General features: G+C 38.3%; 1 protein-coding gene across 7 annotated transcripts in view; it reads right to left on the bottom strand.

Annotated features, from left to right (window-relative positions):
• Positions 1 to 16,447, bottom strand: part of Bltp1 (bridge-like lipid transfer protein family member 1) — a 181,760-nt gene that overhangs the window by 134,319 nt on the left and 30,994 nt on the right. For all 7 annotated transcript variants that reach the window (XM_070022544.1, XM_070022549.1, XM_070022547.1 and 4 more), the window contains exons 7-11: positions 10,523 to 10,706; positions 6,887 to 6,968; positions 6,374 to 6,567; positions 4,133 to 4,212; positions 2,897 to 3,047 (exon numbers count right to left, since the gene is read on the bottom strand). In XM_070022544.1, the coding sequence (XP_069878645.1) occupies positions 2,897 to 3,047; positions 4,133 to 4,212; positions 6,374 to 6,567; positions 6,887 to 6,968; positions 10,523 to 10,706 (691 nt within the window). The remainder of the gene's footprint in view (positions 1 to 2,896; positions 3,048 to 4,132; positions 4,213 to 6,373; positions 6,568 to 6,886; positions 6,969 to 10,522; positions 10,707 to 16,447) is intronic.

Below are 16,447 nucleotides of genomic sequence, written 5' to 3'. Positions count from 1 at the left end.
AGGACTTTCAAAACTAAAAAGTTATCAAAACCCCAGTACATCAAGAGTTGGTGACATCCCAGTGACACTGACTCAGAGAATGACTTGACTTAAAGTGATTCAAGAACTAACTTTTCAGACAGTGTCTCATACCTATAATCTCAGCTATGTGGGATACAGAGACAGGAGGACTGTGGTTCAAGGTCAACCCAAACACCAAACACCAAAAAAAAAAAAAAGAGGAGACCCATCTTCCTAGAACAAATGAAGTGTGATGATGTATGCCTGTAAACCTAGCAGGAGACCTAAGGAAAGGCTGAGGACAGAGGACTGAGGCAAGCCAAAAAAAGCATGAGATCCTAACTAAAAAGAAAAAAACTAAAGTGAAAAGGGCTATAAATATGGCTGAAATGGTAGAGTACTTGCCTCATAAGTATGAAGCCCTTAGTTCAAACCCTCATGCTACCAAAAACAGAGGGAGTTTAGATGTTTGTTCCTTCACAATTAATAACAAATATTTTCTCCTTTCATATTATACAGTAAGTAGAATTTTATATTCTACAGTAAACATAAAAATGTTCATAGTATAGTAAAAATAAAATTAATATAATGACTAATAAGAAATCAGACAGGTACAGTGATTCAATGTAGTTTCAGCTACTTGAAAGACTGAGAGTGCAGGATCACTTGAACTTAAGACAGCCTGAGCATCATTAGAGAGACATACAGATACAGACACAGACACAGACACAGACACAGACACAGACACAGACACGGACACGGACACGGACACGGACATGGACACACACACACATGCATTTTTAATCTCCTGTATAAAATCAATGCTTTCTTTTTTGCCAATGCTGAATTCAAACATGGCACATGCCAGGCAAATATTCTATCACTGAGCTATACTGTTGGCACTTGATTTATATTTTTGAGACAGGGTCTTAACTATGTAGCTCCACTTAACCTCACACTCTATCCTCCTGCTTTCTTCTGCCATCAGACTGCTTAAATTCATGCCCAGCCACTCAGGCCTTACACTCTCACTTGGCTTCTTTGCTCAAGGCTGGCACTCTATCATCTGAACTATACCCTCACTTTTGGCTTTTTGTTTAATTGTAGATAAGTGTTATGGACTTTTCTACCCAAGCTGGCTTCAAACCATGATGCTCAGATCTCAGCCTCGTGAGTTGCTAGGAGTACAGGATGTGAGGAACCAGCATCCAGCTTCACAGCTCTTTATTATTACAGAACTCTGAACTATCTTCAGTACCTACAGGACAATCCTCCACTGCCCCATGCATCTGTCTTGATTATTCATACCTCTCTCTTTCCCTAGAAAACTTTTACTCATCTTTTAAAACTAAAGTGACATGTTACCTCTACCAAAACCTTCCTTTGTTCTTTTCTCCCCTACTCTGGTATAAGTTATGTACTTGTTATGAATTGAGTTATATCCTAAAAATTCATGTTTCACACAAGGGGCTAGCAGCTCACACCTGTAATCCTAACTACTCAGGTGACTGAGATCTGAGGATCACTGTTTGAAGCCAATCCAGGCAGGAAAAGTCTATGAGACTCTTCTCTCCAATTAATCACCAAAAAGCCTAAAGTGAAACTGTGGCTCAAGTGATTGAATGGATGCTACCACTGAGGGGAAGGAAAGCTCAAGAACAATGCTTACACCTGAGTTTAAGCTCCAGGATTCACACACACACACACACACACACACCCCTGATGCTTCAAGAACAATGCTTAGACCTGAGTTCAAGCCCCAGGATACACACACACACACACACACACACACACACACACACACACACACACACACACACACACACACACACACACACACACACACACACACACACACACACACACACACACACACACACACACACACACACACACACACACACACACACACACACACACACACACCCCCCTGATGTGAGGTCAGCAGGGCACACATTATCCTCCTTGTAAAGCAATCTTGTACAAGTGTGCATTTACAGAGGGAAACATGGAAAAAATAGGAGACCACGACCTAGAAGCCACTGAGAGACACTTGGCCATATCCTATTGTTCTCCAAAGGAGCCAACCTTGCCCACACTGAAGTTGGATTTCTGTCCTTCAGAAACAACCTTCCATTGTTTCAGCTCCATCTTCTGGGCTGCTATGGTAAGTCAACTCTCAGAAGCAAAGTGTAATTTTCTAAACTTGGCACCTGTATTTACCTTTGTTACAACACATAACAAAAACTTTTTTTTCTCCACCACTAAAACCAACCTATGCATGTTTTATTTCTGAATCCTGCCCTAAATCCTCAACAATGCCTGGCATATAGTAAGGCCAATAAATAAACTGATTAAACACAAAAGAAAAAAAATAAAGAAACCAGTAAATATGCTGCTCACTCACCATCTTTATATATTAATTCTCCTTTGGAGCAAACTTGCTTATCATTTCTCCATAAGCAAGCTACTATTTAAACTGAAAGATTTAGTGACAACTTAGTAGCTTGAAAAAGTTTACAAAAATATTAAGCTAGCAAGAGGGAAAGAGTGACACTGTCCAAAAAAAAGGAAAGTACTTATTATCTGACTTATAACGGTAACTCCGCTATACCTTACCTTTATAACAACAATTTTTAAAGTCTATGGGCTGGAAGTGGCACTGTGGCTCAAGTGGTAGAACACTAGCTTTCAGCTGAAGAGCTGAGGGACAGTGCCCAGAGTTCAAGCCCCATGACCAACAACAATAAAAAAAAAAAGTCTATGGACAAATATAAATATATATATACATATATATATATACATATGTACATGTATATATGTGTATTTATATATAAAGCTAAGTATTATCTTAATATTCAATAGACTTTATTAAAAATATAATTTACTCAAGTACCTCTGCCTGTCAGCCCATGGTCCATAATTAAAATCTGTTCCTTTACCACAAACAATATCCAGTCCCCAACAGGGTGGTAAATCTTGTAATTTGCAATCTTCACTGCTTATTTCTCCTTCAATATTTTCTTCAGTTTCTTCTGGAACAAGTCCTGTATTTCAAACACACAACATAAAGACATTTACCTACAATATCACTCAAAAAGTTTCCTTGGGTGAGCAGTTCTAAAACATTTTCGTATCAGGAAACCTTTATACTCTCAAATTTTTTAAGAGAGCCAGGAACTGATGGCTCATGCTTATAATCCTAATTACTTAGGAGGCTGAGATCTGAGGAATGAGGTTCAAAGCCAGACTGGGCAGAAAGGTTCATGAGATTCTTATTTCCAATTAAGCACCAAAAAAGCCAGAAACAGAACTGTGGCTCAAGTGGTAAAGCACTAACCTTAAGCAAAAAAGCTCAGGGACAGCACCCAGGCCCTAAGTTCAAATACCAAGATCAGTAAGAAAAAAAAAAAAATTTCAATACTTACCTGCTTTTATCAAATGAAAGCCACCTATCAAGCACTGTAACTACTAGGACTTCAATCTTAAGCATTAAACTTCCAATCTAACAGAATGTGATTGATGTTCTTCCTAAGCTAAAATGATCTAGCTGAATTATATCACTTTCCCTAAAAGTTTTCATTCATAGTTATTTGCAAATTCAATGTTGATTGCTTAGAATTCACAATCCTCCTGCCTCAGTTTCCCAAGTTGCTAGAATTACAAGTGTGCACCACCATACCTGCTTGTGATTGAAGTTTTGAGATATATTTGTGAAAATGTGAGTGTGTGTGTGCACACGCGCGTGCGCCAATACTACAGTTCAAACTCAGGGCCTGGGAGCTCACCCTTAACTTTTTTCCTAAAGGCTTACATTGTATCACTTTCAACTTTTTGCTGGTTAACTAAAGAGTCTGATGAACCTTTTTGCCTGGGCTGACTTCAAACCAAGATCCTCAGATCTTAACCTGAGTTGCCAGGATTACAGGTCTGAACCACAGATGCCCAGCTCTATTTGTGCAAATGGATTTTAAGATCACTATATTTTAGTCTAAAAATATTACTATATTTTTGTCTCAAAAGCCAAGTTAATACTTGACTATTGAGAAATGTCACAAAGTAAGATTTTAAGTATTCTTGGATATCAGCATTACAGAATTTTAACTATGAACATACTTGAAGAAAGCAATACCTGGCTCATCCATGTAGTAGTAGATGTCAACGTCATTTGACTGCATTACCACAAAGCCTTCTCCCATCAGTCTAGGTGGTCTGCAAGAAGACAGAGTGAGGGCAAACGAAATACATCTCTAGAATACAAAGTACTCTATACTCTAAATAATCATGGGAAAAAAGAAAAGAAAGGAACAAACTACAAAGCACATCATGAGTGATATCTTAAAAAGAGAAAAACTTTAAAAAATCATCTTAAGTTGTTTCACAGTTATATTTGATATTACACTAAAATAAAATGGTACGGAAATTTTACCAGCAAATTAAGTTCAAGAAGAAAACATTTTGGATTTTATTGCTCTGATTTTACATTTTGAATGAGAGAAATCTACTCTGAATGAGAGAAATCAATTTAAAACAAATTTTAAATTCAATATAATAATAATTACTGAAATCGTGACATCTTCTACATTTATGACAAAATTAAAATTAAGTAATTTCTATTAATACTACAATCCTAAATAAATATGTACTCTTTCAGTGGCCTAAAGTATAATCATTCAGAAGCATTAAAAGTTTTGATCTAGTCAGACATTGATAACTCATGTTTGTAATCCTAGCTACTCAGGAGGCTGAGATCTGAGGATTGTAGATCTGAGGATTCTGCCAGCTTAGGCAGAAAAATCCATGAAACACTTATCTCCAATAAACTACTCAGAAAAAGCCTGAAATGGTGCTGTGGTTCAAGTAGTAGAGCACTAGCCTTGAACAAAGAGGCTCAGGGCCAACACCCAGGCCCTGAGTTCAGGGGCCACAACCATCAACAACAACAAAAAATAACCTATAACATTTTTATTTGTAACAATGTAACATCTATTTCCTTGGAGGCTTGCTGCTGTTGTTGCTTATAGCCCCCGCTCGTCTCAAACTCTCTATGTAGCCCTCATTTTTACTGATCAACTTAAACTTAAAGCAAATATCTTGAAGCTAAACTCTGGTGTGAATAATTCTGTCTTCATCTTCTCAAAAAGTATTAATCCTTGCTTTAACAATTTTTCTCTATCATATACTATAATATTTCCACATTAAAACTAACTTCTCAGTAAGATAATACACTATGTACAAACTTTTTTCTTCTAAACATGTATGAAATCACAAAGTGTAGTAAATTTCTACTTTTGAATAATGATATTTTATTCACACAAAATATTAAAATACTGCACACTTTTTTGTCCTACTCTCTAGTAGTTTTTTAAGGCCAGATTTATTCAGTTTGCCTTTACCTATAAATAAAGAATGTGTGCATAGCCCACATTCCAAAAGATGCTCAATCCAGTCCATAATCTCAATGAGAAAGACCAGATATACCCACAGATACCTGCATCCCAAAAGGTGAAAAATCCTGTCTTACTAGCCAATCTTGAAAAATCCAATAGCAACTCAGTCAAGAACTATAAGTAAAAAAAAAAAATCATTTTCTCATAAACCCAGATTTTATATTGTCTATGCAACAAAGATAGATACAAGCTAAAATATTATAGTGGGAACTCTGCATGTAACATTTAAATGACATACATTCAACAACAGAGTTCCCTTAATATAAATCAAAACAGACTGAAAAAAATCATGAGGGCCCATCAACCAACCCATGAATATGGCCTAAAGTCAAATGAATCTGTTCCCTCAGGTCCTGGTCTATTCCTGTATAAGAATCTCACCACACTGAGATGAATCTAATGTACAGCATTCACATATAACATGTCTCATAAATAAAAGGAACTACCTTCACTGAATGACAAGGTCTGGGTAGCTAAATGGGAAACTCAGAGTTTAGGTTTCAAAGAAACAAACAGGTCTCAAAACCAGACCATACTAACTTCATTAGTTTTCCCAAAAGTAGTTTCAATTCTATTTTCAACTTTTACTAACTCAAAATGGTACTCTATGTCATGGAACTCTTTAGTTTACTATATATCCATGTTTAGAAAAAAAACCCACATGAGGCCATCTCAAGTATGTTTCCAAAATAGATTGAGAAAGTAAAAACAATAGTTATAACCACATGGAAACACAATGAAACACACAATGAAACACACAATGAAACACACCATATAGCATACTGATCCTATAAAGCAAGAATAACTGTTAATGACTTTAATAGACTGAGAAAGGCACAACCTTTAGCAAAGAAATTTAAGGTATGCTATAAGTTCTAGCTGATATCTATAATAGCTAAAAAGAAATTATAAAGTTTTCTTACTCATCATTTTGAAGACCAACATATCTTGGACTAGGAACAAGCATAACTCGAACATTTTCAAGCTTTCCTTTCACAATATGCATGAATTGGTCAAGGTGACTTGAAGGTGGTTTTGTAGTATAAGTTAAGAAAGCATCATCAAAATTAATGCACAGAGTCTGTGGTTGGTAATGATTCCCAAAGGCCAAACGTCCCTAGGGGGGAAAAATCAATGAAAAATCAAAAATGAAATTATTCTATTTTAACATTATATACTAAATTATTCTATGGATCTAAAAAACAATATTTAAGCAAATTTAAAGACACATGAAAAGCAATGACTAAACAGCCTTCCAAGTTTAATAAACTTGCTCTAAAACAGTATTGGTATTAAAATGTTTTCACACTTTACAGAAATAGGAACTAAAAACACCACCAAATTGCCTTCTTTTACTAACATGAAAAATGACTTTTGAAAAAACACAGAAAGTTTTCCATTTTAACTCACTAATCATTGTAACAAAATGTACTTACTGTGCTAACATTGACCTTTATTACTGGAATAAGTGATCTCCAAGAGGATGTGGGGTCTTGAGATTCTGTTTTCACTTTAACTCTGACAAGAAAAAATAAAATTTACATGCATGAGAAAACCTTAAATATAGAGGATACAATTAATTTCCTGAAAACATACTCTTTTTTTTGGTGGTACCAGGGTTTGAACCCAGGGCCTTGTGCTTGTTTGGCCTAGTAGCAAGATATTACTAAAAATGAGTCACAACTCCAATTCTGTTTTTCATTCATTTTTAGGCTAAGGTCTAGTTTCCCACCAAGTTAGGCTACCTGTTCCTACCTACTTAGGCTTCCTATTGCTGGGATCATAGGCATGTGGCACCTCATCAACTCCCTTTGACCTATGGAAATGAGAATCTCACACATTTTCTCTGCCTGGGCTAGCCTCAAACCAAGATCTTCCTAATATCAGCCTCTCATATACCTTGGGATGACAGATGTACATCATAGTGCCCATCTATGGGTAGAAAAGGAGTCTCAAACTTGGCCTGGCTTCAAACCTCAATCCTCCCATTCTCAGCCTCCTTAGTACCCAGGATTACAAGTGTGAGCCACCAGCACCTAGCACAAGATGCATTATTAATACTAGCTATACACATATAATGACTACTTCATTGAATTATATAAGGAAATATCAATATCCCTAAAAGTATCTCTTAGAATGGGTTTTTTCACATCAGCTTTTTGATATATAAGCTAATGTAGACTACAAACATATGCTTTTATAGTAATAGGCTTTAATGACAAAACCATCAAGTAGAATATATTGTTACCACATGCATTTCACAAGATACCCAAAGTTCTCATGAAATCAACAAGGTTAACTTAATGATTAAGGTATGAGTCTTTAATCTTTTCCATTATTGTTAGCAGCTCTGAAAGTAAGGCAGCAGCTCAACTTCTTTCCCTCCCCATATTACCCTATGCCAAAATAATCTGCCCTCAAAAAAATTAAAACCATTGGCTCAGAGTAGGAAAACTGGTCATACACAAAAGTGCACAGCCTGGTGAAAACAAGTATTTCACAGTAACATCTGAAAATGAAAGTTTGAGACATCTCCAATCACATATGGTTCCTGCACACTCCCAAAGCCTTCTCTATCAACACCACTACCACCCAAGTCTCTTTCATCAAGGTTCCCTGACTCAATGTGATCACTGTTTCAGTTAAAATCTGGATTCTTTTTTTCCCTCTTTTTTTTTTTTTTGGCAGAATGCCTAAAGATACCCTATCTTTCTCCTTAGCATTTTTGTGGCAACAGTACTTAATCTCTACTAGTAGAAATTGTCAAATATACATTATTTTAAACTTCAGTCATTATGTTATATAACAGAGCTCTTCAATTCATTCCTATTGAACATCTGAACATCTTCCTAAACCCTCCACATCTGTGATTGCTGCTAACAATCATTCTACTTTCTACTCCTAGGAGTTTGTTTTTAGATTCTACAATATGAGAGAGATGACAAGGTATTTAACTTTCTGTACCGAGCTTATTTCAGTTTGCCCATTTTGTTGCAAAGGACAAAACATGCTTGTTCTTTTAAAACTGAATAATATTTCACAATGCCTATATACCACATTTTCTTCACTCATTTATAGACATTTAAGGCTACAATGAGAACAGAAGTGCTGATGCCTCTTAAACATATTGATGTGGTTTGAAGGCTAGCCATAGACCATTTCTTAAATTCCAAACTTGATTCCAAATTTTATTCATTTCTTTATAAAACTGTATTGTATTTAGAAACCAAAAATCATTTCAACTTATTCTTGGATTTTAATTGAATTTTTATTTATAGTTTCCCTTTACTGTCTTTAAATATTGTTAAAGAATTTTTCATTTTCTAGAAAAGGTGTATAATGAATTACTTATAGATGGCTAAAAATACTATTTACAGACTATTATACCTATTCCATACTATTTAACTTTTCCTTATAGTTCATTAATCTATCAGAAAGTTGTTTTTCTCCAGAGTTTTTCTCTTATATGGTCATCCATATAAACCAGTCCCATGGGGCACTGGCTCCAGGACCTTCAAGGAAACCAAAATTTATGATGCTCAAGTTGCTCACAGAAAAATGTCATGTTATTTGCATAAAATCTGTGCATATTATTTGGCATACTTTAAATCATCTCCATATAATTTCTAGCATCTAATTCAGTGTAAATAGTTGTTATACTGTATTATCTAAGAACATTAAGAAAAAAGTCTATAATTGTTCAGTAGAAACTATTTTTTCTGGACTTTTTTTTTTTTTGATCAGTCATGGGGCTTGAACTCTGGGCCTGCGCACTGTCCCTCAACTTTTCAGATCAAGGCTAGCGCTCTACTACTTGAGCTACAGCACCACTTCCAGTTTTCTGGTGGTTTATTGGAGGTAAAAGTCTCATGGACTTTACTGCCCAGGCTGGCTTTGAACCATGATCCTCAGATAGGAGTAGTAGTAGGTGGCATAAGCCACCACCAACACCTGGCTTTTCTGGATATTTTTGATCTGCAGTTGAATGAATCTGTCAAAGCAGAACCCACAGGTGTGTAGAGCGACTTAGATGTTTTTCTTTAAACTTTTCCTCACCTCCCTGGGCTACTTTGTCCACTAGCTCTGAATCTCCACTTCAACTCTTTCTCATTTATTCTTTTTTTTTTTGGTCCAGTCGTGGGGCCTGAACTCTGGGCCTGGGCGCTGTCCCTCAGCTCTTCAGCTCAAGGCTAGCACTCTACCACTTGAGCCACAATGCCTTCCGGCTTTTTTCTTATGTGGTACTGAGGAATCGAACCCAGGGCCTCGAGCATGCAAGGCAAGTGCTCTACCACTGAGCTACCTTCCCAGCCCCTCTCATTTATTCTATATCAGGGCTTAGCAAACATTTTCTGTAATGCAATCAACAGCATATATTTTAGGTTTCATGGTCTGTCTTGTATAGTCTCTGTTTCAACTATTCAACTCAACCACTAAAACACAAATGAAGCCAGAAACAATACTTAAACAAATGGGTAGGGCTATGTCCCAATAAAACTTTATTTGTAAAACAATTAGTAGTTTAGCTTTGGTCTGTAGGTTCAAGTTTGCTAGCCTGCTATAGAAATTTTTTTAATATAAGGTAATCTATATATACAGATACACAAAAATCTTGAAGATATATAGCTGTATAAAATGCAAGTTACAGATCTGGGGGTGTGGCTCAGTGACAGCTTCATCTACCACATACAAAGCCCTGGGTTCAATCTACATTACCACAAAATAAACAATAGAGCAAATTAACAATACACACTATACAAGATTTTTAAAGAGTTTTTTAAAACACATAAGACAAAATCAAATATTTACATATGTACCTCAAAGAGTACATATTTGTATATGTATGTACAGATAGTCAAAAGGAAGAGACCAAATTAATAACAGCTATTATTAATATAAAACAAATTAGGACTGCTGAGTAAAGGGGACAGAACTCTGGGAACATTTAATAATTCTATGTTTTAATTTTTTAATTATTTATAAAAAGAAAAAACTAGGCTCTGGTAGGTTAATGAAATTCTAGGAAATGTTTAAACATTGGAAATTAATAAAATTCAAGTTTGATATTGAACCTTTCAATTTTAGACTGGGTTCTTGTTCTTCCATTTCGGCTCTTATCATCATCTTTCTTGGGTGGAATTATTGTTGGCTCCAAACCAAACAACTCTTGAAGACGTCCATAAAGATCGGAACGATTGTAGACATGAAATTCGAAGTCATTAACTGTGATGTATAACCTGGTTTCTGCCTTTGGATCTAAAGATAACAAGTACCAAAAAAAACTCTTAGTCAACTTATAAAGAATATTAATCAAAGCTTCATGACAAATCTTGTTTCACAAAGTAAATCAAATCATTTATTTTAAAATACAATCCTACATAATAAAGATGCATATTAAAGATAAAATACTGGCAAAAGAAATTTAGAATTATAATTTAACACCCTGAAAACCAACCTGAGTTTCTTGATTCTGGATTAAAAAAATAAGACTTTGCTAAATAGCTATAATGTTATAATAAAATACACATAGTAAAATGTTTAAGTATATTTACATATCATGCAAGTATTTTGCAACTGCACTATGATTTTTGCGCCATAGAAACTAGGGAATCTAGCCGGGCGCTAGTGGCTCACGCCTATAATCCTAGCTACTCAGGAGGCTAAGATCTGAGGATCTCAGTTCAAAGCCAGCTCGGGCAGGAAAGTCCATGAGACTCTTATCTCCAATAAACCACTAGAAAACCAGAAGTGGCGCTGTGGTTCAAGTGGTAGAGTGCTCGCCTTGAGCTGAAGAGCGCAGAGACAGTGCCCAGGCCCAGAGTTCAAACCCCATGACCAACAAAAAAAAAAGGAACTAGGGATTCTCCATAAACATTATTTTTAAAAATTGTACAAAACTGGGGGGCTGCGGGAGCCCCAGAGACACAGGGGGCCGCTTTCAGATCACCAGGTACCGGTTTGCAGAACAGCGGATCGCCAGGAACAGAGAAAACTACCAGCCGGGAGTCTCCATGAGGATCCCACCCCCACCCTTCACTCTCCACCCGAGCAGAGAGGCTCCATCCCGCCAAAGCCGCTCCGCACCAGCAGCTCCACAAAGGGACCTGTCGGCAGACCACCCGCCCGATCGCAATCACAACGACCCGGCAGGGCCGCTCGGGCCCCAGAGGCACCGCGAAGAAGCTGCCTGAGCATGGACACTTTTGACCCGACAGCTTTGACAGAGGCAGAGACAGAAAAGAATCACACAGAGCCACCACCACCCAACCCAGCCCACAACCACCCCAACTGAACTCGGATTGCAACAACAACTGACGACCTATACCACACAGAAACAACCAGCTCCAGGGTGAGTACCCCACAGGGGAAGTGTATCCCTCAAGGGAGACCAGAGCTGGAGGGAATCCCCAGACCCTGACCTAGACTCCCTACCCCAACACCCGGACCACAGGACCCACTAAAACTGGGAACTGTTTGAGAGCTCCACCAGCCCGTGGAGCACACTCAGCTGGCCAGGCTAGAGCAAGAGCGCCTCTGGAAGGGAGCTTAAATGCCCAAGCCAGGAACAGCGCCCCTGGGTCAAGACTACCAACAGTAGAAGAAATTTGAACTGTGTCCCCCAGGCTGTATAACCTAGGTGGTATACACATCAGCACAGGCCTAACGAGTGCGCTCCAGGCTGCATAACCTAGGTGGTATACACATCAGCACAGGCCTAACGAGCGCGCTCCAGGCTGAGGCCGGAACCAGGCCCGGGGATCTGGCGCCTGAACAACACAACCAACTCCTCCCAACTGAAGTAAAAAGCTGAGCATACGCCTCAACAGAGGGGAGAAAACCAGGAAACAACACTCCCCAGGAAGCATGCCTGTGACAACAAAAGACCTGGAGACCCAGGACAAGAGAAGCCCAAACCCCACCAAAACTCCACCCATATACCCTAGACTGGGAAGTGGGCAACACAGGCTGCCAGCACCTGATAGTAAGCAGGAGCTCAGACTGTTAAGGCGGCTCAGCAATAGAGTGATAGTCTTGGATGTATGAGGCCCTGGATCTGATTCCTCAGCATCACAAAAGCAAAAAGGGTCAGAAGTGGTGCTGTGGCTCAAATGGTAGGGTGCCAGCCTTGAGCTGAAAAGCTGAGGGACAGCACCCAAACCTAGAGTTCAAGCCCACAACCAGCCCAAAACAAACAAACAAAAATACATCAGGAGCCCATAGCAGACTCCAGTATTTGGGAGAGTGCATCCAGAGCATCTGTTCTTCACAAGAGCACCCGTAGGAGCAAACACAAGCAGTCTAGGCTGCTCAATCCTTCCAAAGGCGGGAACTGCCAGCAATCTACAGCAGAGAGCTGAGAATCATAAGTAAGTCAGAATAGCAGCTGGAAATAGGCTCCCAACAGAACCCAGATCAGGCACAGACTCTCTCTACCAATACAGAATCAGCAACCAAGCAAAGACAGACACACCAAAACAAAATTGAAGAGCAGTTTCCTGAACCTCCATGCGAAAATCACAGAGAAAAATCACAAGGTTTACCACCACCCAGGACAGCAAGCTCACCTCAAAAGCCAGCAGCCACGCAGGGGAGAGCCCCAGTGGGAGCAAAGCAGGAATGGAAGACAAAAGCTACATCCAAGGGTTGCTGGAGGCAATGACTCAAGAAATTGATCAGAAATTGAAAGAGCACAAGGATGAACTATCCAAAGAGATACAGGGTATCAAACAAGAGATGCATGCAAAAATAGAAGCTGCACAAACCTCAGTAAGAAGTGAGATAAACGCCAAATTAGAGGTAATGCATACCTCATTGAGAGGTGAGATCAGTACTCTGAGAACCAACATTGAATCCATAAAGGGACCCATTTCCTCCATGCAAACCACAATAGAAGCCACTGTCAACAGAGTGAATGAAATGGAAGGTAGAGTGTCAGATACAGAAGACAGAATACACCAACTGGACCAAAAAGTGACAGATATGGAAAAATCACTCAAATTAAACCAAAGGGAAATTCAAGAGCAAGCAGATAATGCTGAAAAATTTAACCTTCGCATAATTGGAGTGGACGAAGGTGAGGAATTCCAGAGCAAGGGAATGCAACACCTATTTAACAAGATAATCAATGAAAATTTTCCCCACCTCAAAAACGACCATCTTAACTACATCACAAAAGCTTATCGAACACCCAACAAGCAAGACCCCAGGAGAAACACTTCTAGACACATTATAGTAAAAATGATAGATCTGAATAATAAGGAAACAATCCTGCATGCAGCAAAAATGAAGAAGGAGCTATACTACAACGGGTAAAAAATAAGAATCACTGCAGATCTCTCCACACAAACAATGAATGCAAGAAAAGCCTGGGAAAGCACCATAAGAGCCCTGAGAGCCAATAACTGCCAACCCAGACTGATATACCCGGCAAAGCTAGTATTCACATTCAATGGAGAACTGAAAACTTTTAATAGCAAAGAAAAACTAAATGAATACATAAACATTAAGCCAGCATTACAAAGAATTCTAAGAGGGGGGACACAACCTGAAGAAAGCAACCAGGAACTGGGGCCTGCCCCAAACAGGCGTTACTCAAAGTCTAACTGAGCAAGCACAGGAGGAAAGGAAAGAAGAAAAACTTAGGAAAACGGAATGGCAGGGACAACAATGCATCTCTCTATACTTTCTCTTAATATAAATGGGCTGAATTTGCCAATTAAAAGAAAACGAACTGAGGACTGGATCAGAAAACAAGACCCATCCATCTGTTGCTTTCAGGAGACCCACCTCTCAGCCAAACATACAAACAAACTCAGAGTGAAGGGGTGGAAAAGGATCTACCAATCAAATGCCCCCAGTAAGAAAGCAAAATAAACTTTTCATTAAAATCAGTACAGAAAGACAAGGATGGACACTACATATTAATAAAGGGAACAATCCAAGAGGAGGATATAACCATCATCAACTTATATGCCCCAAATATTGGTGCACCCAGATATGTCAAACAAATGCTCTCAAACTTACAGAATAAAATAGATCCCAATACGATAATACTAGGAGACTTTAACACACCACTCTCACAAAAGGACAGGTCTACCAACCAGAGGATTGGCAAAGAAGCTACCGAATTAAGAGAGGCCATACTTCAAGCGGAATTAACTGACATCTACCGAGTATTTCACCCTAAAACAACACAGTACACATTCTTCTCAGCAGCTCACGGAACTTTCTCCAAAATAGACCATATCATAGTTCATGCAAGGAACTTAAGCAAATACAAAGGGATCGACATAATCCCCTGTATCCTATCTGACCACAGTGGAATCAAGCTAGCTCTCAATAACAAAGCATACCGCAGAAGTTTCTCTAATACATGGAAATTGAACAGCACACTCCTTAACAATGCCTGGATAACAGAAGAGATCAGAGAAGAAATAAAGCATTTCCTACAACTCAATGAAAATGAAAACACCTCACAAAGAAACTTGTGGGACACAGCAAAAGCAGTCCTGAGGGGCAAATTTATTGCCCTCAGTGCCCACATCAAGAGAATGGAGACAGACCAAGTAAATAACCTCATGTTGCAATTAAAACAGCTAGAAAAACAAGAAAAAATGGGACCTAAAGCTACTAGACGAAGCCAGATAACCAAATTAAAAGCAGAGATTAACCAATTAGAAAATCAGAAAACCATAACCAAAATAAACCAAACAAAAAGCTGGTTCTTTGAAAAAATAAACAAAATTGATGGCCCATTGGCTAGATTAATTAAAAAAAGAAGAGAGGAAACCCATATCAATAGGATTAGGGATGCCACGGGAAACATCACAACACGTACCCAAGATATCCAAACAATTCTAACAGACTACTTTCAAAAGCTATACTCTCTAAAGGAAGAAAATCGGGCAGAAATGGATACATTTTTAGAGAAATACAAGTTGCCCAAACTGAGCAAAGAAGAAGTTACCAATTAAATAAGCCAATATCCTATAATGAGATACAGGAAGCTATCAAAAGTCTTCCAACAAAAAAAAGCCCAGGACCAGATGGATTCACAGCAGAATTCTATAAGACCTTTAAACAAGAACTAATACCCATACTCCTCAAGCTCTTCAGAGAAACAGAGAAGGAGGGAGCTATCCCAAACTCATTCTACGAAGCCAATATCACACTCATCCCCAAACCAGGCAAAGACCCAACCAAAAAGGAGAATTACAGGCCAATCTCCTTGATGAACACAGATGCAAAGATCCTTAACAAGATTCTAGCTAACAGAATCCAGAAACACATAAAAAAAATAATTCACTATGACCAGGTAGGCTTCATCCCAGAGACACAGGGATGGTTTATCATACATAAGTCAATAAATGTAATCCAACATATCAACAGAGCCAAGATCAAGAATCACATAATTATCGCCACAGATGCAGAAAAGGCCTTTGACAAAATTCAACATTCATTCATGCTAAAAGCTCTGGAGAAAATAGGAATAGAAGGAACATTTCTAAAAACAATAAAAGCCATTTATGACAGACCAATAGCCAATATTATACTTAATGGGGAAAAGCTACAACCAATTCTCCTAAAATCAGGAACAAGGCAAGGATGCCCACTGTCTCCACTCCTCTTCAATATAGTCCTAGAACCCTTAGCCAGGGCAATAAGGCAAGAAAAAGACATTAAAGGGATCCGCATAGGGAAAGAAGAAGTTAAACTATCCCTTTTTGCAGATAACATGATACTATACCTCCACGATCCCAAAAACTCCATCCCCAAACTCTTAGAAATCATAAATCACTTCGGCAAAATAGCAGGATACAAAATAAACCCACAAAAATCAGTTGCCTTCCTATACACTGATAATGTACAGGAAGAGAGGGAAATAAAGGGAGCAACCCCAGTCACAATAACCTCCCGAAAAATAAAATATTTAGGAATTAACCTAACCAAAGATGTAAAAGAACTATTTAATGAGAACTATAAAAAGTTAAAGAAAG

The sequence above is a fragment of the Dipodomys merriami genome, unplaced genomic scaffold, assembly GCF_024711535.1.
Source record: "Dipodomys merriami isolate MVZ:Mamm:240054 unplaced genomic scaffold, mDipMer1.0.p SCAF_15, whole genome shotgun sequence".
NCBI lineage: Eukaryota > Metazoa > Chordata > Mammalia > Rodentia > Heteromyidae > Dipodomys > Dipodomys merriami.
This window is presented reverse-complemented; position numbering and strand designations above follow the sequence as displayed.